This window comes from Chiloscyllium plagiosum, chromosome 28 (assembly GCF_004010195.1).
Source record: "Chiloscyllium plagiosum isolate BGI_BamShark_2017 chromosome 28, ASM401019v2, whole genome shotgun sequence".
Taxonomy (NCBI): domain Eukaryota; kingdom Metazoa; phylum Chordata; class Chondrichthyes; order Orectolobiformes; family Hemiscylliidae; genus Chiloscyllium; species Chiloscyllium plagiosum.
The window spans coordinates 47,434,592-47,449,523 of record NC_057737.1 but is presented as its reverse complement, the minus strand read 5'-3'; the positions used below and the strand labels follow the sequence as shown (position 1 = coordinate 47,449,523).

At 43.8% G+C, this 14,932-nt stretch overlaps 1 protein-coding gene across 1 annotated transcript in view; it reads left to right on the top strand.

Moving 5' to 3' along the window:
- The window catches only part of LOC122564176 (protein phosphatase PTC7 homolog), a 101,432-nt gene that overhangs the window by 72,234 nt on the left and 14,266 nt on the right, over positions 1 to 14,932 (top strand). Inside the window, exon 4 of the mRNA XM_043718854.1 lies at positions 13,204 to 13,327. Within this exon, the coding sequence (XP_043574789.1) occupies positions 13,204 to 13,327 (124 nt within the window). The remainder of the gene's footprint in view (positions 1 to 13,203; positions 13,328 to 14,932) is intronic.

The following is a 14,932-nucleotide window of genomic DNA, read 5'->3' as shown; positions in this document are numbered from 1 at the left end:
GAAGATGGACTGTTCTATGTAGCCAACAAAGAGACAGGCATAGCTGGGGCCCATATGTGTGCCCATGGCTACCCCTTTGGTCTGGAGGAAGTGGGAGGATTCGAAGGAGAAATTGTTAAGGGTGAGGACCAGTTCAGCCAAACGAATGTGTGTCGGTGGAAGGGTACTGTTGGGGCGTTGGGAGAGGAGAAAATGGAGGGCTTGGAGGCCCTGGTCATGGCAGATGGAGGTGTAGAGGGATTGGATATCCATGGTGAAGATGAGGGGTTGGGAGCCGGGGAAACGGAAGTCTTGAAGGAGGTGGAGGGCGTGGGTGGTGTCTTGAACATATGTGGGGAGTTCCTGGACTAGGAGGGATAGGACAGTGTCGAGGTAGGTAGAGATGAGTTCAGTGGGGCAGGAGCATGCTGAGACAATGGGTCGGCCAGGATGGTCAGGCTTGTGGATCTTGGGAAGGAGGTAGAACCGGGCAGTGCGAGGTTCCCGGACTATGAGGTTGGAAGCTGTGGGTGGGAGATCTCCTGAGGTGATGAGGTTCTGTATGGCTGAATAAAGAGACCTTGGAGTGCAGGTTCATAGCTCCTTGAAAGTGGAGTTTCAGGTAGATAGGATAGTGAAGGAGGAGTTTAGTATGCTTTCTTCTATTGGTCAGAGTATTGAGTACAGGAGTTGGGAGGTCATGTTGTGCCTGTACAGGACATTGGTTAGGCCACTTTTGAAATATTGGGTGCAGTTCTGGTCTCCTTTCAATCGGAACGATGTTGTGAAACTTGAAAGGGTTCAGAAAAGATTTACAAGGATGTTGCCAGGGTTGGAGGAGCTGAGCTACAGGGAGAGGCTGAACATGCTGGGTCTGTTTTCCCTGGAGCATCGGAGGCTGAGGGGTGACCTTATAGAGGTTTACAAAATCATGAGGGGCATGGATAGGGTAAAACCACCAAGGATATATTTCCCTCCCCTCCCCTATCAGCATTCCGTAAAGACCACTCCCTCCGTGACTCCCTCGTCAGATCCACACCCCCCACTAACCCAACCTCCACTCCCGGCACCTTCCCCTGCAACCGCAGGAGATACAAGACTTGCGCCCACACCTCCCCCCTCACCTCCCTCCAAGGCCCCAAAGGAAACTTCCATATCCGCCACAGATTCACCTGCACCTCCACACACATCATCTATTGCATCCTCTGCACCCGATGTGGCCTCCTCTATATTGGGGAGCTCATTTCCCCTCCCCCCACCTTGTCTCAGTCAAATCCATCGAATTCAGCACCGCCTTCCTAACCTGCAATCTTCTTCCCGACCTCTCCGCCCCCACCCCAGTCTGACCTATCACCCTCACCTTGTCCTCTTTCCACCTATCACATTTCCGACACCCCTCCCCCAAGTCCCTCCTCCCTACCTTTTATCTTAGCCTGCTGGACAAACTTTCCTCATTCCTGAAGAAGGGCTTATGCCCGAAACGTCGATTCTCCTGTTCCCTGGATGCTGCCTGACCTGCGCTTTTCCAGCAACACCTTTTCAGCTCTAAATAGACAGAGTCTTTTCCCTGGGGGGGGGAAAGAGGGAGTCCAGAACTAGAGGAGAAAGATATAAAAGAGACATGAGGGTGAGAGGGGAAAGATATAAAAGAGACATGAGGGGCAACTTTTATGGAATGAGCAGCCAGAGGAAGTGGTGGAAACTGGTATAGTTGCAATATTTAAGAGGCATTGGATGGGTATATGAATAGGAAGAGTTTGGAGGGCTATGGGCTGGGTGTTGGCAGTTGGAACTGGATTGGGTTGGGATATCTGGTTGGCATGGACCGAAGGGTCTGTTTCCATGCTGCACAACTGACTCTATAATTGAATTAACCTTTGTAAACAAGGTCTGTTTCCAATGGGGTGATGAGAGCTTGGAAAAGGTTCTTCAGAATCTGTAGTCAATGTGACAATTCCAGTATAGAGCCAGTTGCTTTGCCTTGTGCATATGCTAAGCCCTGGCTGCTGCTGTGTAATATAATTACTGCTGAGGAATGATGCCCATAGCCCGTGATAAGTACTTGCTTTAATTATAAATCTCTGACTGACAGTGCCCTGGCTTACTCAATCTAACCTTCTCCTTACCTGGCTGACTGCCAATGATTCCTTGTTTATCACAATATTAGGTATCTTTTTTCTGAACACCTTGGAAAGTATTGCACACGTACTATCTTTCCAGTCACATTTTAATTTTGCACTGTGGAAATGATGGGGACTCTCTCCAATAGCCAATGCACTTCAATCTTAATCCTCCTAGTTATTCTTTTAAAACTCACATGTCAGCATTAAGTGTTTTCTGACTTCACCAATAAGCTCCAACTGTCAACGTTTGAGGAAAACGTACCTTGGAATAGTTGGCCCCAGTTGACCTAAATCATGTTTATATAGCTACAAAGTAGGCGTATCACATACTGTAATATAACCGAGAAGTTTTCAGCTGTTCAGTTTTTAACACTGTGACTGGGGGATTAGCCCCTTGAGCTCAATTTGTCAGTCAGATTGTGACTGAATTTCACCTTAATTCCAGTTTGATGCCTTTACCTCAACAATGATTACATTCTTAAAATTTACTTGTCCCAACATTCACAACTGAAGTGTCATTTCCTTGCATTTGTTTTTGAGCCTCTTTGGAACAAAGGCCAACTTAATTAAGAAATAATCTGATTTGTCTCTTCACAAAAAAAGCAAAATAATTGGAAAAATACAGCAGGCTAGACAATGTTATGGAGCAAGAAACTGAGTAACAGCAATCAGAGCGAACATTTGATGTCCAGTGTCCAGTTCTAAGGGAGTGTCTCTGGACCTGAAACATTAACTCTGATTTCTCATCACAGATACTGCCAGACCTGCTGAGCTTTCCAGCAACTTCTGGTTTTGTGACTTTATCAGAACTGGCTTGTCTTATATCCATAATGTGACCTCAGGTGATCAAAAGATCAGCTATTTTACAACTGGTAGCAAGATTTCACTAATAGTATCTACATTTTCCCTTTCCCTTGCCTCTCCATTTAGTTTAGTCACTTTGTTCAGTTAATAACTAATCTTGCACCATTACAGAATCAGACTCTCGCAGCCATCCCACATACATTGGTGGGCATAGAATTGACAGGTACCTCACGATTTTCTTTTGTGTATTTACATAAATTTCAAATTCAACATAACCTAAGGTACTGTACAGCCTGTAAAACATCAGATGTCATTTTTTAAAACAAAAATCTCTATTCACACATGTATGGCAACATACCAAGAGCAATGAGATAACAGACTAGACAATTAGTGAAGCTGGTTGAGGGTTAAATTTTGATCTCGGACGAAATTTTAAAAAAACTCCCATCTAACTCTGCCAATAGCATCTGTTTCTTTATTTCCAACTCAACAAACAAATGGGTTTTTGTTACAAATTCCAAAAGAAAGCATCTCAATCAGTGTAACCCTGAAGTGGCAGAAGATCAACTCCAATGCTGTCTGGAATGAGCTGATTGGACCATGTTCAAACAGTCCGCAGGTATCTTGGACGAATATGCTACCACCGTCTCAAACTTTATCAGCAAATATGTCGAGGACTGCATACGGAGGAAGTCAATCTGAGTGTTCCCCAACATGAAACCCTGGATGAGTCAGTACATACAGAACCTGCTAAAAGCCAGGCGTGAGGCCTTCAGATCAGGAGACCTATTCAAATATAAGGAATCCAAGTATGACCTTTGCAGAGCCATTAAGGCAGCCAAGGACCAATACCGATCCAAACAAGAGACCTAGACAGACACCCGGCGACTATGGCAAGGACTGAATGACATCAAAGGTTCTAAAAAGAGATACTGCAAGATAGCAGACGATGACCTATCCCTCTCAGATCATCTCAAAGCCCTTCTGCGCTTGCTTCGAGCAGAATTTCAGTGGAGAGGTATCACCTATTCTGACAAGTCCTGACGAACCTATCCCAACAGTCAGTGCATCAGAGGTCAGGCCAGTTTTCTTTCAAGGAAAGCGAAGGGACCAGATGGAGTACCAGCCATGCAGATCAACTGGCAGAGGTCTTCTTGGACATCTTCAACCTCTCCCTGCAGCAGGCCACTGTCCCTACCTGTTTCAAGAGGGCCAACACCATCCCTGTGCCGAAGAAGGCTCATGCAGCATGTCTCAATGGCCCTAACTTCAGTGGTCATGAAGTGCTTTGAAAGGCTGGTCATGGTATTTATCAACTCCAGCCTCCCCACTACTCCTGACTCACTCCAATTTGCCGATTGGACCAACTTATCCATGTCAGATGCCATATCACTTGCCCTTCACTCCTCCCTAGAACAGCTACGTAAGAATCCTACTCATCGACTACAGTTCAGCCTTCATCACTATTATCCCCTCGAAACTGATTACTAAACTTAGCAATTTCAGACTAAGCCCCACTTTTTGCAACTGGATCCTCAAAATACTCTAACAATTTACACTACAAATCCATTTATGCTTTAACTTAACTCTGTCATCTCACTTATCTATGCTACTTAGGTCTGTGATCTGCCTGTATTGCTCGCAAGACTAAGCTTTTCATTGTGCCTCGGTACACGTGACAATAAATTTACTTCAATTTAAGTGTTAGCTCCGGTTGCGCTCAGATCAGAATGATGTTTCAATCTGAGATGAACAAGACACCTTTAAATTACTTGGTCTTTAAAGTCACTTTTAACTTGTCCCATTGCCTCTAACTGTTGTCAGTTTGTGTGTACTAGTTAAATCTTTGTTCAGCTTTATTTGTGGGTGAAAACAGCGCGCAAGCAAACATGTATTGAACGATGTACAGGGCTGAAGGGAGGGTCGGCTAGCAATGTGACCTCTGCAAGTCTGTCTTGTAGCCTGCGTTGCATAATACTGCCAATGATCTGTACCAAAATGTTGCAAAAGTGTTGTCCAACAGCCTTTTGAGGGCAGTGTTCTCTGATCAGGTAGATAGGAACTGCTGACTGCAATGATGTGCACCTAATCTTATCTGCATTCCACATAGTGTTCCTCAGACTGTGTAAATTTGCTGCTAAAATAAATGCCTAGCTATCAGATCAATCAACATTAACTGCTTCCTGCAGCCAAACTGTCTCTTATCCTCCATTTTGAAATAAGCTATCTTTTGCTGTTACTACCAACTTTATCATCTTTGTTATCACCTTTGCTATTCTTAAAAGGATCAAATAAAAATAACATTCCCACTGAATTACAGTCAGCACTTGTAGAGACTTACCACAGCACAGAGTCAGCAGTTTTGTGAAGATCATCAATCGGAGCAAATCCGATTGGGGGAGGTCTGAAGAAGATCTATGTCAGAGATCAATAAACCAGATTAATAAACATGTCTGCTTAATCTCTCTGCATTTTTTTTGTACGTATATGTGTAGATATTTAGTAATTGCTGACAGTCCTGCATCGTAACAGGACAGCTACTTGGCTTTGCTTAGAGGCCATAACTGATAGTACAGCAAGGACATTGTGTGAAGCAAGGTGAGACTAGGGTGTCACCATGTTGCTAACTGGTTGCATTCTGATCATCTGGCAGTACTATCACCACGGCCATTAGCTTTGGAGACAGTAGCAATGAACTTCTGTCAAATCCCACACGCTTCCACTCGCTTTATTTATGGAATTTTAAAGAGATAAGTGTTCAGAATAGAATCATGGGAAATAAAATTAGAGCCAGTTTTGTATAAGAGCAAGTAGGAGCAGGAATAGACTTCTGTCACACGGTGTTTCAACTCTTATATCTAGCAAAAGATCTGATCAACTCAATAAAACAATAACTTATTTATATAACACCATAGTATCACCACAAAATACTCTATAACAACTTAGACTACAAATCCATCTATGCTTTAACTTAACTCTATCATCTACTTGAACTTGGCCTTACTGCACGTGGTGATGTCGTCTGGTCTTCTCCGATGATTTCAGGGGTGTCCTCTCTCTTCGGTATTTATTCTCATGTCACCACTCCTGAGAATGGTGTTGCTGCTATTCTTATACTCCAGAGTCTTTGTGCCCTTTTGGGAGGGTCTTGAGTGTTTTTCCAACAGATAATCAGGCTTGATCACCCTGAATGATCGGACCCAACCAGTTGTTGGCCTGTTGATGGCAGGGTGGTCCTGGCCTCCATTCCTGGAGGTGCTGGGTGCACATTGCCAGCTCCAAATAAGGTTGTGAGTCGCCTCCTGTATCTGGTATGCACCTCTGTTTCCGATCACCCTGAGGACGATGCCTCCATTCAAACTCAAATTCAGGTGTGTCTTGTAGGGTCTGCAGCTACCAGGTTTGTTTGCAAAGTGTCTATTGGTAGCTGCAACCTGTCTGGATTCTGCAGCATGTTAATTAGCCAAGTCACTTTGGTCAAGGCTGGTTTCCATTTCCCGTTCTGCTGAACGCAAAGTGGTGATGGAACATGTAATCAAAGACCAATTTTCATTTTGTGACTACATGACTGTCCAGGCTCAAGCAAAGCACAGTATGTACTTAAACAACTATACTGTTAAAGTTGTTATCCTTACCTAATATCTGAATAATTTTGCTTTAATGTAATATATGTGCCCTTACCCTTCCCCACGTCTTTTTCAAAAACAAATAACAACATAGGAATGGGAGCCTTGTATGGAATGTTGAGTTGGGTTTAGAGGCTGGTATACTCCAGCATTGGTTTCTATTGGTAGGTGTTAGGGTGATTGAAATGACCCGATCGTGAAGTGGTCAGGAAAGACTAATGATTTATAACAAGTGAAGATGAAGTTGCTCTATTCGAAGGGCCAAGACTATGCAGTCTGTAAGACCAATGCTTTAAATATGAGTAAAGATGAAGGTGATCTCAAGACCAATAATTCAACTGTTAAGTGAAGATAAGCGGGTAACCGAAGAATTGCAATCTGGTTAATCCCACCAGCTTGCACAGAAATAAGAGTTGGAAGACCTGTGAGATGCATGTGGGTGTGGACCTTCAGAAACAGTTGCACTTTGCCTTGGGTGGGTGTCAACTGTTTCATCACCTGGATTAGTGACTGCGTGCATTTGTCAAATGGGCACCCATCAGAGACTCATCAGTGCATTCTGAATCCTCTGTCTCTGGAGGCATGGCAATAATAAGTCCTCCAGCTTTCTATGTTTGTCCAGTCATTCCCTCTAGTGGTGATACCTGCAATCTCCGTTCGGTCGTCTGAGTTTCTGTTTCTCCGTAGTTCGTACTAGCTTGTTTGTTGTGTCACATGTCAATGGTGCAGGGATGCTGTTTGGGGTCTGAATTATAGCGATTTGGGAATGTTCGATTTCCCTTTCTGTCAGGGGGCTGTTGAGGAATCATGTCATGTTTAGATGGTGGGGGTGTCTAACATGTTTGCAGTGTTACTTAGTAGCGAATCATACCAAGTTATTAGAGAGTCTGCCATTGAGTTATCTGAAGTGTCAGGGGATACCTTGCATGTTGAAACTACAGTCGATGGCAGTGATGAAATGGTATGGACTTGGTCAGGCCTGACTGCAAGGATGTGTTGGGGGTGTCTTTGGTGTCTGGGCTATCATTATTTGGAGATGCCGGTGTTGGACTGGGGTGTACAAAGTTAAAAATCACACAACACCAGGTTATAGTCCAACAGGTTTAATTGGAAACACTAGCTTTCGGAGCAACGCTGATGAAGGAGAATCACCTGATGAAGGAGCGTCGCTCCGAAAGCTAGTGTGCTTCCAATTAAACCTGTTGGACTATAACCTGGTGTTGTGGGCTATCATTGGTCTTGTTACCTGCTCCAGGACAGTTTCATCTACCATAAATATGTCAAGGTGGTGAGAGTGGCTGTGTTTATTGTTATATCTTGAGGTGTTTAGGGTTGTGCTGGAATTTCTGGTATCCTGACAAAATTCTACAGGGTGGCCTCCTACGAGTTTCATCTACCATAAATATGTCAAGGTGGTGAGAGTGGCTGTGTTTATTGTTATATCTTGAGGTGTTTAGGGTTGTGCTGGAACTTCTGGTATCCTGACAAAATTCTACAGGGTGGCCTCCTACCACCTCGTTGACTAGTGATCTACCTACACTATTCCACTTTGCCTCCCCAGTATGGGTTTGCAGCACAGAAGCCTGACACTGTCATGTGTGTGCCTCCCAGGTTGGGAGTGGGGGCTACATGGTATGGCTAGTATCCACGGCATGGACTAGAGCCTGCCTAATTGAGCCGGCTAACTGGACCATGGTGACTCCCTCTATTACTCCTTGGTCCTGCTGCGGTCGGTGGTCTTTGTAATTGCAAGTGCAGCTGTGCATGGCCTCTAGATTCTTTCACAGTGTCCTGAGCGACCACAGGGGTAGCACCATGCTGGATGTCACGTGTTCCTTTCCTGTGTCCCTCTTATTTCTTCCTGTGGCTGTGCAGGGTGTGAATAGCTTCTTTTGGTGAGTGATCTCGCCCTTCTTCCTTCATTTCTCCACACCAGACCCTTGTTGGAGGTTTGGAAAAGAAGCAGTTTCCCTCCTTTACCTGTTTTGCTCATTGACTTCTTTCTTCCACACCTGGAACATTCTTCTCAGAATCCATGCCTTGTTGTGGTTTGGCTGTGCAGGATCAAAATGTTTGCTCTCTTCGGTGGCATGGGAAACTAAGGTTCTCAATCACTTAGCTGAGTCAGCCTCTAATAAATTACCTCCATTTTAGTCTCTGTAGACTGCTATAAAGTGCACCCATAAGTGATTGGCAAAAGCAGTCAGCTGTACCCCCTTCTTTTGTCTGCAGTTGTTTAACCAGTCTACAGGATCTCCCTTATTATAGCCAATTGCTGTTAGCATTGCTGTTTTCATGCTGGTGAGTGTTCAGTCTCCTGCGTTTAGTGGTGCTGGGATTGTGGACTGGTCTAGCTGGCTTAAACGGATTACAATGAGTTTTGTTTCTGTCTCTCGTCCAGTCCATGTAAAACTTTCTGCTGCCTGACTTTTTTTTTAAAAATTAACAGATCAGCTGACAGTTTGAATTTGGAAATCTTTCTCGTGAGCTCGACTAACTGAGCCACCGTAAATGGGGTGGTGTATGTGATTACTGGGGCTTTGGCATTCCTGACCCGTTGTTAGTAGTGATTGGATTTATCATGACAGGGGTTGTTCCCAGGGGCGCAGAAGATGTTGACACCTTTGGGAAGGATGGCATATTACTGCGCATCTTCCCTGAGTTTATCCCAGTCTATCTCCTCTTCTTCCTCCCTAACTTCTCCATATGCGCATTTTCCCATTGTAGATTGAGAAATTAAAAGTGCAACTCTCCATCTCCCGCAGGCACTTGGTATGGTCTGCGGCTATCTGTTTCTTTTCTCTGTCTGCCTGGTGCTGTACTCTGACTGCTGCTTACAAATCTATACATTTGTTTCTCAACTACCTGACTTCCTCCTCAGCGGCCTCTTTAGCTGACACTGTGCGCTGGGTATTTTTCCCACTAGGTTTGGAATTGCTTCATGTGTAATATATTTGCCTAATGTCTCTGGACCTGGGCTGCATTTTTCAATTTTATCTCTTTATTTCCCTTTTTGTGTCCTCTAGTTCCTTACAGATGATGTTTAATTCATGCTCTGTCCTTAATAATTGTCCTCGATAGCACATTATCGCTATGACCTTTATTGGAGTTTAGACGCATGAAAGGCGATTTTATTGAAACACTAGATTCGTAGGGGACTTGATAGGGTAGGTAAACATAGAGTGGTTGTTTACCCTTGAGAGAATCTAGGGCCAGAGAGCTTAAGCCCAAAATAGTGGGTCACCCTTTTAAGACCGAGAGGAGAATCCATGGAATTCTTTACTGCAGCGAGCTGCCAGAGCTGGCTAATAGTCAAGATCCAGAGATTTTAAGGCGATAGGCAATAAAAAATGGAGTGTCACAAGGGTCGCTTCTGAAGACTGTATGAATTAGATTCTCTTTTCATGTCTTGGAGGAAAATGCCAAGAGTAAAATTTGTGGATGAAGCTTTGATGCTAACACAGAAGTTGCAAAGAGATGGACAGATTAAACGAGTAGGGAGTGAAATAACAGATGGAGTATTGTTTGGTAGAAGTGTGAATATAGAATAACAGAATATTTTGTCAAAAGACATGAAACTCATAAATTATGATGTTCAGAGAGGTCAAAGGTATTTCTGTTCACCCTTCAGCAAGTGCCAGGACATTGAGAAGGTTAATAGTCAGCTGAGGTTTAGCACCTGTGGACATCACTGAAGAAGGGCTGAGAAAAGCGTCATAAAACAATGTACTGAAGCTTTTGGCTTTTAGTAGTATGAGGGAAATCTTTGAAAAGTGAACTGTTGAGAGTTTAATATCAATGTTAAAAAAGTGCCCTGTGATAGTGAGCTATACAGTAAAGTGTATATTTGGGGAGTTATGTATATAACTATCTGCAATCCACTTGAAGTTTCCGACTCGCAAATTTACCCTTTATACCTATACCTATACCTGTTAATTAATCAATAAAATGTGGAGCTGGAAAATGCACAGCAGGTCTCTTGCTTTTCTGATGTTGCCAGACCTGCTGTGCTTTTTCCAATTCCACATTTCCAGCATCTGCAATTCTCACTATCCCCAAACTGTTAATTAATCCTCTAACCATACTAATAATCATTCGCTACCCCGTAACCTTGCTACACTAACATTTTCATGTAGCACTTTACCAAATGTCTTTCGGAAATCCAAGTATTCCGCATCTAATGGTTTTGTTTTATCTATGCCAATGTTGGATCCTTAGAGATGGCAAACTCACCTGTAGGTAAAAACAATGACTGCAGATGCTGGAAACCAGATTCTGGATTAGTGGTGCTGGAAGAGCACTGCAGATCAGGATGCTGCCTGAACTGCTGTGCTCTTCCAGCACCACTAATCCAGAAACTAACCTGTAGTTCATTGTGGTCTCTCTCCATGTTTTGAATAGCAGTGTTACCTTATTCCACTTACAATACGCAGGAACTGTTCTCGACTCTGGGGTAAAAAGTCATGATAGATCTTTGGTCATGATGAAGGCCTTCCTCCTAACTGTCCGTTACTACCCCTCTAGACCCCCCCCAACAACCTCTCCCTCCTCTCCTATCTCGCCTTCAGCCCCTAAATACCCTCTTTTCTCCCCCTTTTGTAGATCCTGGCTTCCCACTTAATAAATCTTCTGTCTTGTACCCATTCTTTATCTCTTTAGTACTTAAGGCCCTGGTCCTGCTCTTTGATCAGCAGCCATGGTCCTCCAGTCTCCTTTCCAGGTTCCTGCTCCACCTTTGCTGGTTCTTGGTACTCTCTTCCCCTGCCCAGTAGATTGCTGCCTTCACCTCATTTCTCCAATCTTAAGTTGGTTCTCACCACTGTTTAGGAGAAAATGAGGACTGCAGACGCTGGAGTTCAGAGGTGAAAAGTATGGCACTGGAAAAGCACAGCAGGTCATGCAGCATCCGAGGAGTAGGAGAATCGATGTTTGGGCAAAAGGCATTCATCAGAAATGTGGGCGAGGGGGAAGGGGGCTGAGAGATAAATAGGAGAGTGGGTGAGGTAGATGGGAAGGCAAAAGATAGATGCAGGTAATAGGTCGGGAGAGGGTGGAGCGGATAGGTGGGAAAGAAGATGGGCAGATGGGACAGTTCAAAAGGGTGGAGCAGAGTTGGAGGGCATCATTCTCTTGAACTGTCCTACCTGCCCATCTTCCTTCCCACCTATCCACGCCACCCTTCCCTCTGATCTATCGCCATCACCCTCCCATCTGAATCTACCTATCAACTTCCCAGCTATCTCACCCCTAACCCAACCCTCCTATTTATCTCTCAGCCCCCTTCTGCCCTCCCTCACCATTCAGAAATGTTGATTCTCCTGCACCTTGGACGATGCCGGACCTGCTGTATTTTCCCAGCACCACATTTTTCGACTCTCCAATATTTGTTGTTGTTAAGCTCATAGTGAATTACCAGTGCAAGTATTGGAGAGAATCTGCCTATTTACAGGAGCAACATTTCTTCCATTGTTCACCACTGAAAGTGGAGTTTCCACGATGATTTTGGGGGCCCTGTATGTTTTGAATATTGAGCCCTCCTATCCCTTGAAGTAAGGTAAGCATGACATTAATAGCTTTTATCTTTTCAAATAGTTTCCATTCATAGAAACATAGAAAATAAGTGTGGGAGTAGGCCATTTGGCCCTTTGAACCTGCACCACCATTCAATATGATCGTGACTGGTCATGCAATTACAGTATCCCACCTCCACTTTCTCTCCATACCCCTTGATCCCTTTAGCCCCAAAGGCCACATCCAGCATCCTCTTGAATATATCTATTGAACTGACCCCAACAACTTTCTTTTGTAGAGAATTCCACAGGTTCACAATGCTGAGTGAAATTCTTCCTCATCACAGTCCTGAATGGTTTACCCCTTATTCTTAGACTGTGACCTCTCGTTCTGGACATCCCTGAGATTAGGAACATTTTTCCCATGTTAGTGCTGTCTAGTCCGTTTAGGATTTTGTTTCTAGGAGATGGCCCCCCTCCTCCTCCCCAGTCCTTCTAAATTCTACTGAGCACAAGCTCAGTTGATTCAGTCTTTTTTTTTGTATGACAGTCCTGCCAGTCCAGGAATCAGTCTGGTGAACGTTTGCTGGACTCCCTCAATAGCAAGAACATCCTTCCTCAGGCCAGGAGACCAAAAATGCACACAATACTCAAGGTGTGGCCACATCATGGCCCTGCATAGCTGCAGCAAGACATCCCTATTCTTATACTCAAATCTCCTTGCTATGAACGCCAGCATACCATTAGCTTTCCTCACTGCCTGCTGTAATTGCATGCTGACCTTCAGTGACTGTTCCACCATGATATCCAAGTCTTGTTGGACCTCACCTATTCTTAAACTGCCACCACTCAATGTGCCTTCCTGTTTTTAACACCAAAGTAGATAACCTCACATTTCTTCACATTCTATTATATTTGCCCATTCAGCCAGCCTGTCCAACTCACCCAGCAATCTCTTAGTATCCTCTTCATATTGCCACTCAGCTTAGTGTCATCTGCAAATTTGGAGATATTGCATTCAGTTCCTTTGTGCAAATCATTAATGTGTATTAAGAACAGCTGGGGTCGCAGTCTGCTAGTTTTTGGTGTGTTTTATATATTTGAGCCCCGAAATATCTCTACTCATCCACAGTGCTCATGATTTTTTTTTGTATACTGCAGCCCTGAAGCAGCAGAAGGTTCCATGTTCAATGTAGAAGTGGGTGATATCATTCTTACAGCAACAGATGGGCTCTTTGACAACATGTCAGACTACATGATCTTACAACAGTTACGAAAATTGAAGGTACGGTATTCTGCAGCCAGTTAATTCACAGCTCTCTAATAGTTTATGCCAACTTGTCTCCTCTTCCTGCAACACTAGAATTGAGTGCCCCGAACCTCTCATTGAACCTCAAACTAATTATTGTATTAGGATTGTTCTCTTAGATTTGTTGTCTGAGGTGCTGATTTGAGTGACTACAGGGAGGTGTGGCTGATTCATTATTTTTGTACCCATAACAATCCTGCTCAACATTCTTGCTGTTAAACCCAGAATTTGAACTCTTATATCTTGTCAAATATCGATGTATAGAGAGTGGAAGATAGTCAGGAATGATATTCCCAGAGTCTGTTGTATTTCTCAACATGCTGTGTGAGACTAAATTTTGCAACAATCCTTTGAACTAGAATCCTTTTGATTTGTGTTTTTTTTTTACAGCTGTTAGGTTGCTTTCAGAGCTGCCTTTCATAGGGACCGGTCTCTGTGTTCTCAAAACAAACCTCATGACTTCAGTGGGGTGAAGACTGTTGAATTTTAAACTGACTGGTGACTTGTGTCATCAAAGACTTTGAACTTTAAATTGACTGGGCACTTATGTATTCAAATTCAAGATTTTTTTCAAATAATTTTAAGATGGGAACTTTCCATTTGAATGTGGCATGAATGACTGACTGACTAATCTAGCATTGTTCATTAACTGCACTGACCTAAGAACACCTGATGTTTCTGCCTACACAAAGTGCATGTCTTAAAGTGATTTCACTGTGCTTGAGATGGATTTGTAAAATTGCAGATTATTCTTATTCTATGACCACAGATGGAGGGATGCCTGTGCAATTTTAACTATTTTTAAAACTGATTACCACATTATTTTGCAGGCTGTCATCATGGCTCTCATTTCTGGTGAGCATAAATCCCATTTGTGGAGAAAGTGATGACTGCAGATGCTGGAGATCAGAGTCAAAAAGTATGGTGCTGGAAAATGAGATGAAGAGCTCATAGAGTCATAGAAATGTACAGCATGGAAACAGACCCATCAGTCCAACCTGTCCATGCTGACCAGATATCCCAACCCAATCGAGTCCCACCTACCTGCACCTGCCCATATCCCTCCAAACCCTTCCTATTCATATACCCATCCAAATGCCTTTTAAAAGTTACAATTGTACCAGCCTCCACCACTTCCTCTGGCAGCTCACTCCACACACGTACCACCCTCTGCGTGAAAAAGTTGCCCCTTAGATCTCTTTTTATATCTTCCCCCCCTCTCACTTTAAACCTATGTCCTCTAATTTTGGACTCCCCGACCCCAGGAAAAAGACTTTGTCTATTTATCCTATCCATGCCCCTCATAATCTTGTAAATCTCGATAAGGTCACCCCTCAGCCTCCGCTCCAGGGAAAACAGACCCAGCCTGTTCAGCCTCTCCCTATATCTCAAATCCTCCAACCCTGGAGCAATCCTTGTAAATCTTTTCTGAACCCTTTCAAGTTTCACAACACCTTTCCGATAGGAAGGAGACCAGAATTGCACGCAATATTCCAACAGTGGCCTAACCAATGTCCTGTCCAGCTGCAACATGATCTCCCAACTCCTGTACTCAATACTCTGACCAATAAAGGAAAGCAT